General features: G+C 49.6%; 1 protein-coding gene across 2 annotated transcripts in view; it reads right to left on the bottom strand.

Moving 5' to 3' along the window:
* Slc22a23 (solute carrier family 22 member 23) overlaps positions 1–11,264 on the bottom strand; it is a 160,329-nt gene extending 149,065 nt beyond the window's left edge. For both annotated transcript variants that reach the window (XM_075969913.1, XM_075969914.1), the window contains exon 1: positions 10,494–11,264. In XM_075969913.1, the coding sequence (XP_075826028.1) occupies positions 10,494–11,132 (639 nt within the window). In that variant the 5' untranslated portion in view covers positions 11,133–11,264. The remainder of the gene's footprint in view (positions 1–10,493) is intronic.
* Positions 11,265–13,484: the final 2,220 nt, after the last annotated feature.

Genomic DNA, 13,484 nt, shown 5'->3' with positions numbered 1-13,484 from the left:
CAGATGATAACTGAGCTGACTTGGGCTGAACAGGAGCCAGTAGGCTGAAGAATAAAGTGAAGGGTGTTCCGCGTTAATGGAACAGCTTAAGTTAAATGTTGAGGAGAAACTGAGCCCGGCTAGGAGCTAGAGCGGTCCCCTCCAACCAAAGAGGTATCGAGGAGGAGCGAAACGGTAGGTAGATCTCAGGTGAAAGCCAGGCATCTTAGGTAGCCAGGGGAGCCCTGAAAGGCCGCAAGCAGGAGAAGCACATGGCCGGTTTGCATCTTAGTGTTTCTAGGTCTGTAGTTTCAAAGGCAGTCAGATGAAGCCAGTTAGGGGTCTACAAAGGCCAATGGGGCAGAGATCTCAGAGAAATTTGCCCAGAAAGAGAACACCTACCCCTACAGAGTCGCAGAATGATACACCTCAACTTCACATCAGGCAAACGTACACTTAGGGGAATTCTTAGACCACAAGATCATCTGCTAAATTGTAAAAGTCAGTAGGTGATAAGAACTGGACACATCAACTGCCCCTCAGCTCCATTCTATGTAAACTAAAGACAAGAAGGTCCTACTGATATGCTGGACAAGAAGGTTCTATGGATATGACACCCCATACCCAACAAGACCTCTGTCTAGCCTATGGGTACCAGGAAAGTAGGCAGTGGATGTACATTCTGACCCTAAGGTTTTCCAAATCTGCTCTTTCAGCCTTGTAGAAATGTAATTAGCACTCCCAATTTTAGCAGGAGAGCAAATGAAATGCTAGAATGTTCCTAAAGACCAGTCTTTTCTACCTATGCCCAGGGAAGTGGTGTCAGGGCCTCATGCCCTACCCCAGGCTGTTCAATGTCTGGCTTGGTTTCAGAGCTCCTGCGTGATGTCCCACTGCTCCATCTCAGACCCCTTCTTACACCAAGCACCTTCAGGTCCCCAAGCCACCCCACAGGGAGCCTTCCTCACTGAAAATCCATAGCATCTGTAATGCTTGGGCCCGGGCCTTGTTCACCCCACCTTTCTGTCTGTTTACCTTTCTCTTGTCCCCATGTCATTACATCTCTGGTAAACTGTGTTATCTTCTGCAGATCTAGCTCACCCAGCCCAGCCCACTCCGCACATCTCACCACCACACCTTGATGCTGCAGCGACAGAGAACGTTTTCAAAGACTAAACTCTCACCTCCTCCTATCACCAACCTGATCAGTAGACCGATGGTTTCCCCTTTGCTCTGGAATTGCAAAAAAAGTTCTTAACGTGGGCTCTAACCCTGGCCCTTGTCCTATTCCCATACCGAAGATGGGCAACCTAGGTTCCTGCATGCCACAAGGCCCTTGCAAATGCTATCTGCCCTCTGGGACACTCATACTGTTCTCCTTTGCCTCTCTCCCTATACACAACCCTTAGTCCATCTCAGATACAACAGCCCCTCTAGGTCAGGCTTCTCTGTTCTGGCTTTTCATTCTCCCTTCTTTCCATACACTTATCTCAGTTAGAAATTAAAAGAGTATGACTTGACCAGTTAGGGTATGCTTCCCTCATTAGCCTGCCTATAGGTCTATGAAAGTTGAGCTATTTTCTCCCAGCATTGTATCCCCAGCACATGGCACAAGGCCAGGTTCAGAATATGCACATGTAAAAAGGAGGGAAAAGGAAAGGCTGGGGGGTGGGGGCAAGCTTGCACTTATTTCTGTAACAAATGCTTTCTAAAGAAAACAGCAATCCCTGGTCTGTGATGCTTGCCAGTTTCCATGGTGGAAACACCTAAAAACCCCTGGATGACCCACTGGGAGCCACCAATGTTATGTTATTGAATATGAAGATGGTCAGAGATGCTCACAGTGTCTCTGGCATACCAACCACTGGCAATGCCAGGACAACAATCGAAAATCCAATGTGCTTATATTAATACCAACTCTTTGACTCAGCTCTGCCTTGGATCAAAGGCCAAGATGAGTCAGTACTTGCAAAAAAAAAACTGCTAAGGACAGAAAAAGAGCTTGAAGTGGCTTCTAACAGTAATACTGCCCAAACTATTCAGAAAAAAGATGATGAAAGAGCTCTTAGGGTCCTACAGCCCTGGAGAGTGTCGTGTTCCCTGAAGGAGAGCATCACACCTCTCTACAGCCTCTCAGTCCTGGCCTCTGCACAGCTGAATTGAAGGTTAGGAGCAAGTCTGCACAAAACGTGGGCTCTATCGGTGTGCAAGCAGATCTAGAAATGCACCTTCAGAGCACCATAAAAACAAACCAGAGCTGCAAAGGGAAACTGAAGAGGAAATGAAATCATAAAACTATTAGATGAAAACATGGAATCTCCCCAATCATTCAGGACTATGGATGTCATAAACCTAACAACACAAAACTCAGAAGCCATGGAAGGAAAGACTAAGTCACTTGACTCTATACAAACCAAGCTGTGTGTATAAGCAAAGCACCACAAGCAGAATCAGAAGCTTGGGTAATTACTCAGGGGGAGACAGGCTCAGAGCCACAGTGCTCCTGTCAGTCAGTTGGGAAATAACCCTAGAACACTCATGCACAGGAAGGCAAACAGATGGGAGACCATTCCAAGGAAGGCGAATGCACAAAGATGGCGAAGCCACACACTGAGACAAGCACAAATCTGCAGCGGTGGTCCAACTTTATTTTCTACTTCCCAGACTAGCAGACATCTAAATGTCTGGCAACTCCCCAAATCATGGAAGGTGTGGGAAACAGGACCACACAAACCACGGATGAACATATAAATGGCTAAGTTCTTTATGAGGCACATCTACCAAATAACAATGCAAGGGGGTTCAACCCCTTGCTTCTTTTTTTTTTTTTTTTTTTTTTTTTTTTTTGATTTTTCGAGACAGGGTTTCTCTGTAGCTTTTGGTTCCTGTCCTGGAACTAGCTCTTGTAGACCAGGCTGGCCTCGAACTCCCAGAGATCCGCCTGCCTCTGCCTCCCGAGTGCTGGGATTAAAGGCGTGTGCCACCACCGCCCGGCAACCCCTTGCTTCTTACATCTTGCATTTGTGCAAATGTTTCTGTGTGTAAGAATATCATTATTTATTGCATAGCACATATATAAAACAGTAAAGACTAGAAATGACCCCCAATGCCTTTTTTAGCTTGGGACTAGTTGAATAAATTATGATCCAGTCAGACAACAGAATACTATGAAGACACAAAAACAATATGATATACACTCAACTCTGATATAAATAAGAGGTAAATATATAAATAAAAATAGAATATTTTTGTAAGGATACATAAAAAACCTGGCAACCATGTTGGGTGGTGGTAGCACACATCTTTCACCCCAGCACTTGGGAGGAAGAGGCAAGCGGATCTCTGTGAGGTTGAGGCCAGCCTGGTCTACAAGAGCTAGTTCCAGGACAGGCTCCAAAGCCTGTCTTGAAAAAGAAATAATCTAGCAACCATGTTGAAACTGAGGAGCACAGAGAACAAACACTGTGACTTATACTATGGCTTCTCCCCCCGCCCCCCAGCATCTAACTGTATAACTCTGGCTGGCCTGGAGCTTACTATGATCTCCAGGCTGTCCTCACGCTCACAGATATTTGTCTGCCTCTGCCTGAGTGCTAGGACTAAAGTTATGCACTGCTTATACTATATTCTAAGCCATGTAATCCATTATCTATTATAGTTAATCAAAAAGAGAAATTTGCACAAAGATGTTCACTGTTGTGTTATGGATACCATATAAAAGCCCCTACTGGGTTGACAAAATGATACTAGGAGAATAACTCAAGAAATTTTAGTACACCAGCAAGAATAAATATGAAATTTAAAATTCTTCTTAGGGGTTGGAGAGATGGCTGGTGGCTTAAGAGCTCACTCTTACTGCTCTTACAGAGAACTTGAATTCGGTTCCCAGCATGTCAGGCAGCTCAAAACTACCTGGAACTTCATTTCTAATGGATCCGATGCCTTCTTCTGGCCTTTCTAGGTATCTGCACACATATGGTATACACACACACACACACACACACACACTCACCACACACACACATGCATACACACACACCACTCACACACACGCACACACACACCACAGACACATGCACACACACCACACACACGCACACACACACCACTCACACACATGCACACACACACCACTAACACACACACCACTCACACACATGCACACACGCATGCACACACACCACTCACACGCATGCACACACACACCACTCACACACATGCACACACACACCACTCACACACACACACACCACTCACACACACACACACACACCACTCACACACACACACACACACCACTCACACACATGCACACACACACCACTCACACACACACACACACCACTCACACACATGCACACACACCACTCACACACATGCACACACACACCACTCACACACACACACACACCACTCACACACACACACACCACTCACACACATGCACACACACACCACTCACACACACACACACACCACTCACACACATGCACACACACCACTCACACACACCACTCACACACACACACCACTAACACACACACCACTCACACACATGCACACACGCATGCACACACACCACTCACACGCATGCACACACACACCACTCACACACATGCACACACACACCACTCACACACACACACACCACTCACACACACACACCACTCACACACATGCACACACACCACTCACACACACACACATGCACACACGCATGCACACACACCACTCACACACATGCACACACACACCACTCACACACATGCACACACACACCACTCACACACATGCACACACACACCACTCACACACACACACACCACTCACACACATGCACACACACACCACTCACACACACACACACCACTCACACACACACACACACCACTCACACACACCACTCACACACACACACACCACTCACACACATGCACACACGCATGCACACACACACACCACTCACACACACACACACCACTCACACACATGCACACACACCACTCACACACACACACCACTCACACACATGCACACATACCACTCACACACACACACCACTCACACACATGCACACACACCACTCACACACACACATGCACACACGCATGCACACACACCACTCACACACATGCACACACACACCACTCACACACATGCACACACACACCACTCACACACACACACACCACTCACACACATGCACACACACACCACTCACACACACACACACCACTCACACACATGCACACACACACCACTCACACACACACACACCACTCACACACATGCACACACGCATGCACACACACACACCACTCACACACATGCACACACACACCACTCACACACATGCACACACACCACTCACACACACACACCACTCACACACATGCACACATACCACTCACACACACACACCACTCACACACATGCACACACACCACTCACACACACACATGCACACACGCATGCACACACACCACTCACACACATGCACACACACACCACTCACACACATGCACACACACACCACTCACACACACACACACCACTCACACACACGCACACACACACCACAGACACATGCACACACACACCACTCACACACACACACACCACTCACACACATGCACACACACACCACTCACACACACACACACCACTCACACACATGCACACACACACCACTCACACACATGCACACACACACCACTCACACACACGCACACACACACCACTCACACACACGCACACACACACCACTCACACACACGCACACACACACCACTCACACACACACCACTCACACACATGCACACACACATGCACACACACACCACTCACACACACACCACTCACACACACGCACACACACACCACAGACACATGCACACACACCACACACACGCACACACACACCACTCACACACATGCACACACACACCACTCACACATGCACACACACCACTCACACACACACACACACACCACTCACACACACACACACCACTCACACACATGCACACACACACCACTCACACACGCACACACACACCACTCACACACACACACACACACCACTCACACACATGCACACACACACCACTCACACACACACACACACCACTCACACACATGCACACACACACATGCACACAGACACCACAGACACATGCACACACACAGGGGCAGAAGATGCACATAAAAACAAAATCAAATTTTAAAAAAGTGTTTCTAAGGGTTGACAAATACTTTTGATATGATAGAGAATAATGACAGATTCCATTAAATAAACACCCTGGAAGAGAGAAAAGCAGCATAAGTGCTAAGCATTTCAGAAGTGGAAACTAGTTACTCGTTAGGATAACACTGTGGACTATTTTAAAAATGATTGCCATTGCAATGATAGTAAAATTGGTTTTAGTCTTAATTACATTGTACTGAAGCCACCTTAAATAACTACTAGAAAAAGGATACAAATTACTTCCAGGATATTAAACAACTTAAGAGAAAGGTCAGAAATCTTTGCAAATTCATGAGAAGGCAGGAGATGAGAGGACAATTTAAACTCCAACTGTAGGGGAAAAAGACTTGGGAAAGTTAGCTGGCATTGCCTGCTGATCAAATTCTAGTGATTACTCCAGAAGATCGTGAGCCTTGGCCACTACTCATGCAGAACAACACAGGATGAGTTGTATCAGCCATTTCAGCCATTAAGAGCAACACTTTTACAGTCATGGAGCTAATTTTTTCCCTTTTAATTGAAATAATTTTTATTAAAATCTCAGCAGCATGAGAAACTTTGGGCTGCAGCACAGAAAATGAGGAAGGGAGTCTACTCCAGAGTGCCTATCTTCAGAACCTCAAGCCTGCTGCGCTGGGAGAGGGATTTGTTTGATTCATCCGGAAGGCACTGCTGGCTCAGCCCAGCAGAGCAGAAGTATAAAATGCCAGGATGGAGATAAGGAAGTTGGTTGGATACCTGCTTCCTATGAGGAACTACTCCAGTATGTGTTCATAATCAGCGATGTTGCTATGTTGAGATTGGCCTTGGGTTACTATTCTTAATCAAAGGAAGTAATTCATGTAAAATGCTCCAGAAACTAGAAAGAGACACACAAAATCAAGGTGGTGCCAACATCACCACCACCATCATTTTGAATGATGAATCTAGGGTGAAAATTCTGATGTGTGTGTGTGTGTGTGTGTGTGTGTGTGTGTGGGTGTGTAACAAATGCAAGGATCAAGTCAAATGATGAAAACAATAAAGATAACTGGGCGTGGTGATGCAGGCCTTTAATCTAAGTGTTCAGAAGGCAGAGGCAGGTGGATCTCTGTGAGTATGAGGTCTACAAACCAAGTTCCAGGACAGCCAGGGCTGTACAGAGAAACCCTGTCTCACTAAAAGCAAAAACAATAAAGACACCAAGAGGAGAGATCTTAACACTCAAAATGACTTAGAAGAAACTGGAACTGTATTTGATGCTATCTGAGTAGAAACAGAAAAGTGTTCGCTGAACACAGCCTACTAGATAAAGCAGGGTGGCCCAGAGTCCACAGTCTTCAGACAGAAGTATGTCATATCTGCTAAAGGTGATGGTGCAGCCACCACAGGCTCCATTAGTGGAGGCAAGGCATCCGTCCATCTCTCTTTTGGGGTAGATCATGAAGTGCCTACTTGTTTGTGCAATGGTACCACGTTTAAGAGGCATATTTTCTGTGCCGTCGTAAATATGGCTGATTTTGTTATGAGTGGAAGAGCTGAAGTAGGCGGACATGCTTCAGCCAGGTAAGAAACTGCTAAATAAAGCCAGACATACTGGTGCAGACCTTTAGTTCCAGCCCTTGGGAGACAGAGGAAAGTGGATCTCTTTGAGTTAAAGAGCAGCCTGGTCTACAGAGTGAGTCCCTGTCTGAAAACAAAATAAAACAAGACAACAAGAAGGGAGAGAGGGAGGGAGGGACAAATATGCTTTCTATGATGGAAAAAAGCATTCTCAGGAAGGAGCTTCAGGTTGGCATGAGAGAACTTAAGTATAACTCATCAAAGTTCACGTTTCTTTACCAGGAAGGGCAGGCTGGCCTGCTAGGGACAGAGCCCCAATTGTGAAGCTGTTTAAAATGAGGTAGTAAGTGCATGCCAGGGGTGTAGCTCAGATTCCAGGGGAACCACTTCATTCAAAAATCCTGGGGCTTTTCTCTTCCAACATCAGGTATGAAGGCAGCAATCGTGTTACCTCTTCCCAACCAACAACCAGCGCTGGGGGGACCAGGCTTTCACGAGCACACCTGCCTAGGAGCCATGCTGACGGCTGGACAGCCTATGGCTGATAGTGCACAACATCTCCACACGGACAACAGGTAAAGGCTTCTTCTGTCTACTGTGTACAAGGCTGCAGCATCGCAGTACGGATCTTACACTGGTCCATGGAGCACAGTCAGCAGAGGGAAAAGGGCACCTTTCATGCCAAACTGCGCTGGAACCACTCTTTCCAGAATTGTTACAGAACAAATCACAGCGGCAGGGCAGTCCTCTACCTGAGCAGACTCATCTGTGAAAATCAAGATGTCCTTCCTAGCCTTTACAGTATGAGCAAAGTATGCCTCTAATTACTGTGCCCAGGCCTTCACTCCTTACTGTCATCTTGTCCACAACACGTGACTGCCATGTGTTGTCAGGCACTCCTCCCCTCTGTGCGGAGCCCTTCCTGAGTGCTAATTTTAAAAACTTGCCCAGCTTTCCAATATGCCTCTATATAGTCTGTTTTCAGGAACTATTTCTGGTCTCGCTTCACACCATGCCTGGCAGGATGATAGCTGTCTCCTGGCCCCCACTGGTAGAGTACTGGTCTGCTTTCCTAACTTCCAACTTACCCTTTCAACCCATTATTCTTGCTTTACTCCAGAAAGGGGCTAAAAATACTCAGCAGTGTTGCCAAATCCTTACTCTGACAGGCATACCTGGTGATTTAAAATAGTTGGCGATTTAAAATAGTTGCCGTTATGAAAATTGTCTCTGCTGCTAAGCAAAAAGAAGATGAAGAAGAGAGGGGGAGAGCAATATTGCCCTTCGTGAATGGGGATGGGTTAGAGAAGGGAGAGGCTGTGGGGGATGAGTCAAGATGAGACATACTAGGAGACCTTCCCAATTATCTCGCAGAGCAGAGGGATCACTATGCCAGACAGTTCCCACAGGACCCAGTGCTTCTGGCCAGGTTGATACAAGATTAAAAAATGATTATGATGATGTAAGAGTTTCGTCTTACACATCCATGAACTACAACTGTTTACTAACATACACTGGTTGTGGGGATGGACTCCACACGGACAATTTATAAACTGTCCAAATCCACTCTCACGTTCAGGCAAAGTGTTTCCAACTGCTCAGAACTGCCCCATTTCTAACTGTACTGTTCAAAATGCAAAGGGGACAGAAACTACAAATGCTTCATAAATCACTTGACAAGGTGGCATTCACTATTTCCTACAGGCCAAGAAAAAAACTAAACAATATAGGTATCTAAGGTCTAACACTACCTACTGCCCATGCTTAGGGTGGCATCTCTCTCTCACAGAACACTCCTGCTATATTACACCCGATGCAGGACCTCTACAAGGAACAGGGAGGACAAAGCGGGTACTAGGGAACAGCTCACCAGGTCTTAATGCCTCAGACCAGAGAGCAGTTGCTCCACAGGGGCTGCGATGACACCAGGCAGGTTTCCCACATCCTTCCTATGCTATGGGGCTATTGACTGAAGTCCTAAGAAAACATTTGCGGAAACACCCTGACATTGAACTCTATAGTCAGATCTCTGAAAAGGACAACGCATAGTTGGGATGGGGGTGGGGTAATAAGGGAACTTTTCAAAGGGTTCGGCTTCTTTGTCTATAACTTCATTTCTTTAACTGGCTTTAATCGGTTCAGGGCACGTGTGGGAAGGCTGAGGTCTGCCAGAAAGAACATCCGAGAATAGAACACTATTTTTTATGGATAGTTAGTTCTTCGTGGGAGACAACAGGGGCAGGCGGCCCGCGGAAAGAACATAGCTATGGCCTGGCTCTAAGGAGCAGATACAGAAGAGGGACGGAGTCTTCCAGGGCTGCTGCGGAGCCATCAGTGAGTCTAACAACTAGCAAGATCCAGAAAGGATTTTAACCTTTTGGGGGAGGGGCGCCCTTTCCATATGTGCACTGGGAAAGAGTTTGGGTGGAAATTAGAAAAGGCTATATCGGTCCCTTGGAAGCGGATGCAGCGTCACGGGCACCGCAGAGGGCGGCAAACAGTCTTGGGCTTCACATCCAAGTAAGAGCATCTCCTTTGGGGGACAGCAGGGAGCCCAGTCAATGCGGGATTGTGAGTAAACAGGCTAGTATTTCGGGCTCCTCAGCTGGGTAGGCTCGGACCTAGATCTGCAGAGAAAGAGATGGAGCGCAGAACAGAGGCAACCGAGGTCGGAAGAAAAGGGTTCACGAGAAGAACGCGGGGACGCGGCGGTCGTGGCCCTTACCTTGCTGACCACGTTCTGGACGAGGCCAGTGCGGATGCCGTAGTCCCAAGCGTGGCAGTCGCAATTTGAATCGTTGTTCCCCTTGCCTGGAGGGGACGGGAGGGGTGGCGTGTCGCTGTTGTTGCTTCGGTTGCTCGCGGTCCCCCAGGCAGCAGTGGAGAAAGGGGTGACTGGGGGGCTGGTCCAATTGCCCATGTCGCCCCACCGGCCGGTGACAGTGGCACCCGCTAGCTCGGTGCCTTTGCCGGCCCCGCGGCACCAGAAGTTGGGCTGGTCCAGGAGGAAGGAGTCCGAGAACTGGCTGAAGCCAATGAACAGCGCCGGGATCCAGGTGAGCACCACCAGGGTCTTCTGGTAGCCGCCGCCCAGGCCCCCAAGGAAAGGCAGCACCGAGCCATCGTAGTCCAGCAACAGGAGGCTCGGGGCGGCTGCCGCCGCGCAGTAGCTCGAGTGCGGGCCGCCGCTTGGGTGCAGCGCCGGCAGCGGCTGGATCTCCGCGCTGCTGCTGGAGCCCGCGCGTCCTCCAAGGGGCGCCGAGGCCGCCGCGTCCCCGGGCGGCAGGGACCCGTTCTCCTCGGCCGGGGCCGGCTGCCGTCCGGCACCGCTACCCGCCGCGTCGCGCCGCCGGTCTATCGCCATGGCCAGGGCCCGCGGCTCCCGCAGAGGCGCATAGAGCGCGGCGGAGCTCGGCGGGCGCCCGGGCACAGCGCACCGGGCCGGGCGCCCGCAGCTGCCGCCGCCGAGGAAGGCCCGCGGCCGGAGAGAGAGCTCGGGCCCGGCGAGAGTCAGGCCGTCCCCATGTCACCCGCGCACACCCGCGCCCTGGGCGCTGCGGCCCCGCTCGGGCGCCCGGCAGAGGCCGGTCGAGTCCTCAGCCGCTGCGGCTCATCCGCACCGCGGCCCGGGTGCCCGCCGAGCTCCGAAGCTCTCCGCTGCTGCGAGCCGGCTGGAGAAGAGGAGGAGGCGGTGCCGCGCCGGACCCGCGCCCTTGTCGCGACTCACGGCCCTGCGGACGCCGATGCGCGTTGTGCCGGGGTCGCCGGCGGCTGCGGGCTGGGAGGTCCTCCACAGACTTGGGGCGCTCCCGGAAGCCGCGAGCTCGCAGCCAGCCTGCGGAGCCGGCCGCGCTCTCCGCTCACCAAACCGGCCTCCGCCTCCCGCCCCGGCCCGCCCCCTCTCCCCCCGCCGAGGTGGAGGTAACCGCGGCACCTGCTGCGCCGCTCCTGAGCGCGAGCGCCCCCTCCAGCCGAGCCGCGCCGCCGCCGCCGCCCGGACAGACGCAAGGGCGGGGAGAGGGACACCCCGGCCGCCGCAGGATCTCCGGCGGCGGGCGGGGGTCCCCACGGAGTCGGCTCTGGGGGGGAGGGGGCGAGGGGACAAGGTCGTCTTCCAATCTCGAGTCCCACAAACACAAGGGACCCCACCCCGGGCACACCGGCTCTCCGTGACCTCTGTTCGTTTTCGAGGTGCCCGGTGGCTGGCACCCCACTCCTGGCCCTGAACCCGAGGATTGCCTGCCTTCTAGAACAACCCTCTGTGCTTTCCCCAGACTCAAATAAGGGTGCTTTTTATGGCTACGGAGCAGAGGCAAGGGTGCGTATTTGCCAATTTTAGGTTATCAGTTCCTCACAACGCTGGGTCACACTCGACCCACTGCAGAACCCATCCCAAATCGCCATTTCTTTCCGTGCTTCAAAATGAACGTCAAATAAACACAGTGCTGGAAGATTATACCCTCAACAAGAGACACACACGACACAGATGTGAATGAGGGCGGCTTGCCCCACCCCCTCCACAAGGTCTCGGATTCACAATTCCAACGCTGTGTGCACAGGCGCACACACATCTACACCTCACAGGAGATCCAAATGCTCTTGGCGCTCTGGACTCCAGCGGCAGCCTTGCCCAGCCAGCACTATATAAATAACACCAGCCCTGCGGCAAAGGGCCGCATTAGCATATTTTCTCCTGCGCACGGGGCCTGACACCGATGAGAATTATGTGGCTTTCATCCTAGCTTCACTATATTCTGGAGACATTTCATATCCTGAGAAGTTTATTAATGGAATTAATGGAAATCTTAAATGGAGCGATCTATCTCTAGTCGTATTTAGCACAGGGAAAAAGAGAAGCATGCATTCGCTTACTAAAAGCATAGCCTTCGAGTACACGTATGGAAAGCATTCTTTAAGCTTCTCCATTATTTGCTCAGCTGCATGTTGTATAATTTAGTGCTAGACATTAAAAAAAAAAACATGCAGCTCAACGTTCCAGGCAACATGTACTTACTGCTGAAATTCTGGCACTCAGAGAGAACTATTTCTGAAGACTGCCAGAGGGCTGGACCTTGGGGGACCCTACTGGAAACTCTCCTAAGTTGCTGGGCAAGGGAGATTAGATAACAACAGGCAGAAGAGACAGGCTTCAGAAGACACTAAAGGTCTGGGGAACCCAGTCTGGAAACTTCAGGATATTTAATGACATATTTGAATGAGAACGTCATTATGATACCCATCACTTTGATTATAATCTAATAAAGTGTTATTTTAAAAGATCAGTTGGGAGTGACAATGTACCCTGCCAATAATATGATAATGTTCTTTTTATTTTCAATTTTACCTTATTAGTTTAACTTTTCTTCCCCTCCTCCTCACTTGAAGAGCTAATACTTCAGAAATACTGAGCCCCCCCCCCACCCCCGCCTCGCCAGAACAGAGAGTCGGCACCCAATGAATGTTAGACATTTATTACTGGCTTCACCCATTACACACAACCTACATTTTCTTATCTGAATTGAAATGTAGCAGGCCAGGCTTTCTTTCGTTCCCCTTCAGTGCTGATTCTTTCAAAGGAATCCTGCTTGAGGTCTACTTCTTTACCCATCTGCTCACTAGGACCCTATTTGATGCTTTATAACTTATTGCAAAACAAAGCCATTGATTTTGATAATGGCTTGTCTAATTGAAACAATAACCACAGGGGACTTTGGAG

Source organism: Microtus pennsylvanicus, chromosome 4, assembly GCF_037038515.1.
Source record: "Microtus pennsylvanicus isolate mMicPen1 chromosome 4, mMicPen1.hap1, whole genome shotgun sequence".
NCBI lineage: Eukaryota > Metazoa > Chordata > Mammalia > Rodentia > Cricetidae > Microtus > Microtus pennsylvanicus.
Note: the sequence above shows the minus strand (reverse complement) of the source record. Positions and strands in the feature narration are given on the sequence as shown.